The sequence below is a fragment of the Callospermophilus lateralis genome, chromosome 3, assembly GCF_048772815.1.
Source record: "Callospermophilus lateralis isolate mCalLat2 chromosome 3, mCalLat2.hap1, whole genome shotgun sequence".
Classification (NCBI taxonomy): domain Eukaryota; kingdom Metazoa; phylum Chordata; class Mammalia; order Rodentia; family Sciuridae; genus Callospermophilus; species Callospermophilus lateralis.
This window is the reverse complement of record NC_135307.1, coordinates 6,431,528-6,439,577: the sequence shown is the minus strand read 5'-3', so window position 1 is coordinate 6,439,577 and position 8,050 is coordinate 6,431,528. Positions and strand designations below refer to the sequence as shown.

Genomic DNA, 8,050 nt, shown 5'->3' with positions numbered 1-8,050 from the left:
GTGTACTAGGGCCCTGTGCATGGAACCTGTCTTGTCCCCCTCCCAGGGTAGGTCTGGGTTTTGCTGGGAGTGGTCCCAGTTTCCTACACCCTGCCTTCTTGCAGGGTTCCCATATGAGGAGGACCAGGGTGGGCTGGGCACCCCTAAGAGTGCAGAGGCCCCTCCTGGATTGGGGGCCTGAGCCAGGTGGTAGGGTCAGTGTGTGCTGGATGTGGAGTGGTGAGTCTGAAGCCAGTGCGTGCCGCCAACCCCTGCTTTCCTGGCCCTCAGGAGCCTCTTTTCCTTCCCGGGCAGTACAGCCTCAGTACAGCCATTTGCCACTTTTAGGGCAGGGGTCCCTTTGAAATGGGGCTGAGGTGTGAGGCCAGGGCTTGCAGGCCCTCTGGGCTGTGGGCACTGATCACCCTCATTTCCCCTGTGGCTGAGGGGCCTTGGTTTCTGGGCACCCCGCTCTCAGGCAGAGGCTGTACCCAGCACTCCTGTCCCTCGTGTCCCCTCCCAAGTGCACCTCCCTTCTTGGAATGAGCTTGTGGGGTGAGCAGCCATGTCCACATAGTAGGAGTAAGTGTCCGGGGCCTGGAAGGGGACACTTTTAGGAGGTAGAAGAGGGCTGCTGTTATGTGTTTCATGGGGGCCATTTCAGGGGACCCCCTCCCCCTCACTCCACTTGCTCTTCCCCCATCCCACTGCTACCTCCAACCGCTCCTGCCCCCGCCCCCTCCTGCCTGACTCCCCACCTGTCCCCTCCCATGCCTGTCCATCCTCCTCCCTCCCTTCCCACCCCTCACCTTTTAGAACAAACCACAAAGTCAGATAATCTTTTATTCTGCTTTATTTTGGGTTGGGAAGCGGTGGGGTGGGAAGGTGTGGGGAGGGCGTCCTCCGTGGCAAGAAGCGGGGTCTGGTTGGAGCACTCTTGGCTCCTCGGCACCGGGGCAGGGTGTCTGGGGCCTTTCTCAGTCTCTCTCGGGTCCCCTCCCTCTACTGGGGGCCTCTGGCCACTGTCCAGCTGTGAGCACTGGGAGGGGCAGGGAGTCCATTCAGCACGGCTGCCCGCTCCGGTGTCCCCTGAGTCTCGGGGGCCATCAAGGTGGGCAGGTCCATCGGGTAAGTAGCACTGGCACGTCAGACACTCCTCGGAGCGGCTCTGTCAGGTGAGTCCAGAGCTCAGGGTCAGATGAAGTCTTTAGTGTCGAGGGAGCCGAACCAGACGGTGGGGGTGGGCTTGCTTGCGGGGTGGGCTGGGTGGGGGGAGGCACCTGCTGGACCTCGGGAGGCCGGGAGGGGGTGGGGTGGGGGCCCAGGGGAGCAGGAGCACCGGTGGTGGAGGTAGAAGAAGTCAGTGGAGCACCCGAGGTCAGTGTCCCAGGATGCACAGGGGGCTGCGCGCCACTCCGGGCGGGGGTCCCTGGCATCTGCTTGCTTGGCTGCACCCGCTGTGCCTGCTTCTGCTTCTGGCCTTGGGTCATGGGTCATTTCCTGCTCGTCACTGCCCTCTCCTCTCGTGGATGTCAGTCCCAGTTGTGGCCTGGGACCTGGAGAATTTGGACGGGGTTGTGTAGCCCTGAACTGACTCTGGGTCACTGATGACTCGATAGTCCTTTAGCACAGATGGCGTTGCTGGTTGATGAGTCGAAGGAGTTTTGCCCTTCACAAGTGGGTTCCCCTTGGGTCAGGAGTGGCAGGAGGGGCGCTGGGTCTGAGCAAAGCTGGCTGAGGCGCAGGGAGCATGGTGGAGACTGCAGGGCGCTGGTTGGAGGAGAAGGGCCTCCTGGCTGGAGAGGAGGAGGTGTTTTCAGTCGAGGTCAGCGTCCTCGAGGTCGGGTAGCTCTTCCAGGCTTGCTGGTTCCCGGGGCTGATGCCCAGAGGCTGGGGCCGGCGGGGCCTGCCTGTAGGTCATGCTCAGGAATCGGGTCAGGGCCTGGGCCACCTGCTCCCTGCTGAGCAGCGTGAGCCTCCCATCGGCACCTCGCACATGGAGCAGGCGATTTTGGAGGAAGTCCAGGACCTCAGGGTCCATCAGGTTGCGTGGGCGGAGTGTGAGGGCACCGGCCGTCTGTGTGGGCAGGGCTTCCTGCGCGTCGTTGTCCTGCGCGTCCTGCGAGGTGTCTTGCAGGCCGTCATGCAGGCCACACTGACGGTAACGTTGCAGGTCGTCTTGCAGGGCTTCTCGCAAGACGACATCCTCATCGCCAACGACGTGCAGCTCCAAGTAGCGGTTCTGGCGTGGGGCAGGGCGGCCACCCTCAGGTGGGGTGACGCGGACACCAAAGAACTCACATAGTGTCAGCCAGAAGCCCGGGGTGAATCGCAGGCCCCCGGTGGTCTGGGGGTGCAGGGCATTTCTCTGCCAGCGGCGGGGGCCCAGGAACAGCTCGGCCATCTCCTGGGCCGGGACGGTGTTGGCGCCCACCAGAGGGGGCATCTGAGTGAGCAGCTGGGCAATGGCCGTGGCCATGCTGCTGCTGGCAATGAGGGTCGAGTCCAGGATGAGGCGCAGGGAGCGCCGTGGTTGGGGCCGAGCCACCGCCATGGTGGGGGCCGACAGCAGGGCAGGGCACTGTCTCACCCTCATGAGCACTAGGACGGCTGCCATGGCCAGGAGGTTCTTCCAGTAGAGGAGGCCTCGGAAGAAGTGCAGGATGACGGCCCTGATCTGGGCCATGCTGAAGTGGGCCAGGAAGCTGTTGAGGATCTGGTCGATGGGAATCATGGCCAGCAGCTCCTGCTGCAGGGCCTGCTCGTTGAATTCGTCTTGGTCTGGCTCGTTCTCGTTCTCTTCCTCCTCGGATTCGATGGTCTGATCCCTGGGGGATCCTCTCGAGGCATAGAGCAGGACGGGCCGTGTGGCCCTGCCGCGCAGCCCTCTGCGGCCGCGGTTTCTTACCGGTGTCAGGGGGCGGCCCCCGTCTTGTTCAGGCAGCTCCATGACGTCAAAGTTGAAGTGAGAGAAGAAGAAGACCCAATGCCCGGGGAGAAGTACGGTGAGCCTGTCATTATTCAGAGAGGCTAGATCCTCCGTGTTGAGAAGGATCATGATGGGCTCCTCGGTGTTCTCCAGGTAGCGGCACCACACCATGAAGGCAGCCCGGATTGGAAGGACTCTCATCTCCACCAGAGGGTACTCCACCTCGATGGGGGAGAGGTTTCGGGAGTAGAAAGCGCAGGTGACTCTCTTGCCAGTTTGGTCGTCGATTTGGATCAGGGAGGTGTACAGGGCCGTCCTGTAGATGCCCGTTTCCAAGTAGAACTGGTTCTGAGGCCTGGGGTGGTAGAGCATGGGCGCCTTGCGGAAAGCCCTCTTCAGGCACTCGAAGGCCTCCTGCTCCTCTTCTCCCCAGTAGAAAGGCTGGGTGCTCAGCACTTGCCGCACCAGGGGCTCTGCGATGATGGCAAAGCGCTCCACAAAGTGGCGGTAGGGGAACACGAACTCGATCAGGCTGCGCAGGGACTTCTTATTGACTGGGGTCGGGTGCCCCGTGATGATGTTCATGATGTTCTTGTTCAGTTTCACCCCTTTGGGGGACACGACGAAGCCCAGGATTTCTGCCGTCTGCCGGTGGAACTGGCTTTTGTCTAGTGAGCAGTAGACGTTGTGGTGCCGGAAGCGGACGAGGACTTGGCGGACGTGCTGGAGGTGCTCCTCCTGGCACATTGAGTAGACGAGGACTTCCTGGCCGTAGGAGAGCACAAAGAAGCCTAGCATGTCCTTCAGGATAAAGTGGATCACGCTCTGTGGTATGATAGGGTCTGGGGACAGCGCGAAGGGCTGGTAGCTCTTCATGTCTTGAAGCTCCAAACCAAACGCTGCTTTCCATGTCTCCTCTGTTCGGTGGGCGCTCATGCTCCCCTCCACTATGGTCCCACGCAGCTCTAGTTTTGTGAACCACGCGGCTCCGTGTAACTGGTCAAACAGTTCCGGAATCATCTGTATGTAGTCCTGTCTGTCGGTCAGCATGTCCTGCAGCTCCCAGAATTCCTCTTGCTGCCTGGCTTCTTCTTGCATCCTGGCACCCACAGGTTCCCAAGGCGCGGTGGAGGGACATTCGTAAAAGGTCTCGCTGTGATCACTGTCTCCAGCCTGCTGAAGCTCAGAGGGCTCTGATTCAGAAAGATCATCGGATCCGTCTGAGCTTGGCTGGTCGGAAGTCTCATCATCTGCTTCCTTCGGGTTAAACACGTCGGCCAGGTCTGAGTATGGGTGTGGCAATCCGGGCAGTAGGCTTATGCTGTGTCTCTCCAGTGCGATGCATGGCGGGGGTGGGCGGAAGCAGTTCTTCAGGCAGTAGGGAGAGTGGAAGGTGCAGCGGCCTTTGATCCAGTCGACTTCTGGGGCATGGATTCGGAGCCAGTTGATGCCCAATACCACGGAGAAGTTAGGTGAAGGTACGATGTCGAATTCGATGGACTCCTGGTGGTTCTGGTGGATGCACACCAGGGGTTCGGTGTACAGCCAGATGGGCTCGTTGCCGATCAGCGAGCCGTCAACGGTCTGGATCGACTGTGGGTAGGGCTTCTCGTACAGCTCCACGTAGTGCTCTTGGGCAAACTTCTCATCCATGAAGTTGCCTTCTGCTCCGGAATCCACCAGGGCCTGGACCGCCACACTGTGGTAGGGGTTCACTCTGACCAAGAGCAGCAGGAAGAGATGGGCGCGGTTGATGGCCGGATGGAATTCGCTGGGCAGCCAGCTGCTGACCATCCACTTCTCTGGAGCAGGTGAGTCGATCCAGGTCAGGTTCCGTGGGCGGGCCTCTGGGGGCAGCCTGAGCATGGCCCGTCTCTCTGCCAGCTTGTCTTCTATTTGCAGGATGACCACAATCAGGCTGTCCAGGGAATCCGGTTGTGGGACGCGGAATAGATAATGCCTGATGTCCTCGTTGAGCCCCTGGCACAGGTGGGCCTGCAGGACTTCGTCTGGCCAGCCCAAGGTGGGTACCAGGCTCTGGAACTCATTGATGTAGTCGGTGGCACAGCGATTGCCCTGCCTGATGTTGAACATGGCCTCTTCTGCCACACGTAGTGTCTGCCGGTACTCGAACACTTCTGACATGGCCTCCAGGAAGGCGGGGAAGTCTCCCATCAGGGGGCTGTTCTGCTGCAGCAGGGCTTTGGCCCACTCCAAGGCTAAGCCAGAGAGGTGGCAGATGACATACTTCACTCGCAGGCGGTCGCTGTAGAACATTCTCGGGTAGCTTTGTAAGATCAGTTGGCAGAGCACGATGAACTCATGGTATTCTCTGCGATCGCCAGAGAAGCGCTTTGGGGCGGGAAGGCGGCCGGCATTGATCCCCCGTACTAGGATCTCCTCCGCTACTCTCTGTTGTTCTTTGAGGTCTTGCATTCGGAAGTACAGTGAGATGATGGACCGCATCATGGTCATGATTTCTGCGGGAGAGCTCTCGGTCTGGCTTTCCTCTTCGGGATTCTCCTTCTTTTCTGACTCCTTCAGGTCAGTGTGGTCTGCCTCTCGCTTTCCCTGGGCTCCCGATGGGTTGACTGACGCTTCTCTCATTCTCCCAGATGTTTCCTTGAGTGGATCCCCCACTGCCTGGTGTGAACCATAGCATGACTCCTCCAGGTCTTGGAGTAGGTCATTGGGTGGATCCTCTATTTCCTTATGTGGGCCACTGGATGGCTCCTCCATGTCTTGGAGTAGATCAATGGGCAGCTCTTTCATTTCCTGGAGTGAGCCACTGGGTGGCTCCTCTCTTTCCTGGGCTGGGCCACTGGATGGCCCGGCCGCCGCCGCCTGCGCTCCACTGCCCGGTGTCTCCATGGTGGCGTTGGACGAGCCCTCGGAGGACTCCATTTGTTTTGATGATGGATTCTTACGCTCCATCATCGTCTCAAATGAGTCTTCAGAGGGTTCTATCATTTCGTCGGTTGGAAAGGAGTGTTTTCTGAAGATCGGTAAGGTTGGGACGCCTCCCGTCAGCGACTGGGACTGCAGAGATCAGAACCTAGGAACAGAGGGGATGGAGTGGGGAGTAAAGGCAGCAGTTTAGGGTCTCCAGAGGTCAGGGTCAGGTTCTCAAGCACAGATGAGATGCCCAAGCAATCAGAACACAGAAGAGCCAGGAAAACCTTCCTGTGTCCAGACCAGCCTCCTTGGCTGGTCACTTGGGGCACCCCCAGGGAGAGACTCAGTCAACCCTGACCTGCCTCCCAGGCGGAGTCTGCCTGCTTGGCCCGCCTACTTCCTCCATGGGTGTGAGAAATTCACAGCCCATAAATTTTGTGGAGCAACTAGCCCAGAGCGGCTGCTGTGGCAAGCAGGCAGGCACCTGGCAGGGTACAGGGCTGCCCCATTTCTCCCTGGCACATGTGCCTGGTCAGTCTTCCTTCCCGTCTTTGATCACCCGAGTCACAGAGGTCACATCTCAGTGCCATTCCAAGCCACCCCTGGCAGGCTTGGGGCTCTGGAGCAAGCCCAGCCCGTGTGGTTGTGGAGGCGGGAAACTCCGGCAGAGACGCCCGCTGTGGCTCCAGTTTGGGGGAAGAGGAGAAAACGGGCACTTGGCCACTCTCCCGCCAGCTGGGTCAGCAGCCCAAAATAGCTCTTATTTCCTCCTCCAGGTTTAAAATAAAAAATACGGAGGGGAGAAATAGAAGGCTGGGTTCTGGCTTTTATTTTTAATCCTCCCCCCACCCTACATGTTTCTAAAAGGCCTACTATGTGTCGGAGAACTCCACCTCGGTTACCTGATCCTAGGCCACACTTTTTGGGGATTTCTCTTTCTCGATTTGATCTCCTTCCAATGCCATGTTCTCTCCAGCTCTGAGCTGTGAAGGAGATCTTCAGGTAACCTCCCCGCCCTCCTAAGATCTGCACTGTCTCAGGATTGCCTCCTTGGTCTGCCGGGCTCCTGGAACTTCCCACATCTGGCCTCAATTCCATGCAAACATATTTGCAGGCCTCACCAATCACATCTTCCCAGGTCCCTCCTCTGCTCAAGGAGGGGCTGGCCTCGTTCTGGCAGATGCCCCTTCTCTCTGTCCCCGATCGATTTTCTCCTACTTAGGGGTGTATCTGTCAGAGATGTGACCTTGGGTGGGGAGCAGAGCATGGGATACCTTTGAAACCTAAATGTCCTGAAATTTTGGAAAGTCTAGCATGGGTAGTTGTAGTGGGGTGAAATGGAATTTAAAAGAGTTGTCTTGGTTTGGGGTTATTTGCATATTGCTTCTCCGGGGCAGAGAAAATTCAGCATTGATTATCTGATAGATAAGTCGTGAAGTTATTGCTTTTTATAAATTCAACACTTTTTGTTACTTCTTAGGGCCACTGGGCTGGTCTATTTAAAAAAAAAAAAAGTGCATTCCCTTTTGTAAAAAATCCTTGCTGGCTAAAATCCAGACTTTCCAACAGGATACAAAAATTCAGATCTGCTCTTTCTCAAAATTAAGTATGCCCTTGTTAGCGTGACACTTAAATTTGATCATGCAATCCCTCTGATTAAAGCCTTTCACTGTTTATTTACCGTCTGCAATATTAAATCCAAACCTTTTAGTGTAAACATATCTGACATGTAAACTCACCAAAACCATTCTCTGGATAAAATTTAAAGGTCTTAACATAATATGAAATTCTGACATGTCATTCCTCAAGGCAGGGCCTCACATTTTTTTAGCATGGTGTACAAATTGGACAAAATCACCGTCATCATCATCACAGAAACATGTAGGTAGCAATTGCATAAATTAGCTCATTTCCTCCTCATGAAAGTCCTCTGAGGTCTGTACTATTGTAAAATTCCAAGTCTCTGATATAAAATTCTAATTGAAGTACAAAATTTGGCTAAGTAATTCATCTGCCGTCTCATCTATCAGAAATAAAAATCTCAGCTTGTCTCTCCCTTAAAATCCTTGATTGGCTAAAATTCAAATTCCTTAGCAAGATGATTTTAAAACCGTATTATATACCTTCTTAAGATAAAATCTATAACTAATAGATTAAATCTTTCAACTGTCCTGCTTTCAACCTAAAATCTAATCACAAAGACCTTTACACTCCTTAACCCTTAACATCCAAGTTTAAAACTTTTGC

General features: G+C 56.1%; 1 protein-coding gene across 1 annotated transcript; it reads right to left on the bottom strand.

Annotated features, from left to right (window-relative positions):
- Nucleotides 1-1,795: 1,795 nt before the first annotated feature.
- Rtl1 (retrotransposon Gag like 1) lies at nucleotides 1,796-5,878 on the bottom strand. The gene has a single exon (XM_076849515.1). It carries the CDS (start codon nucleotides 5,876-5,878, stop codon nucleotides 1,796-1,798), a length of 4,083 nt encoding a protein of 1,360 aa, XP_076705630.1.
- Between the last annotated feature and the right edge of the window lie 2,172 nt (nucleotides 5,879-8,050).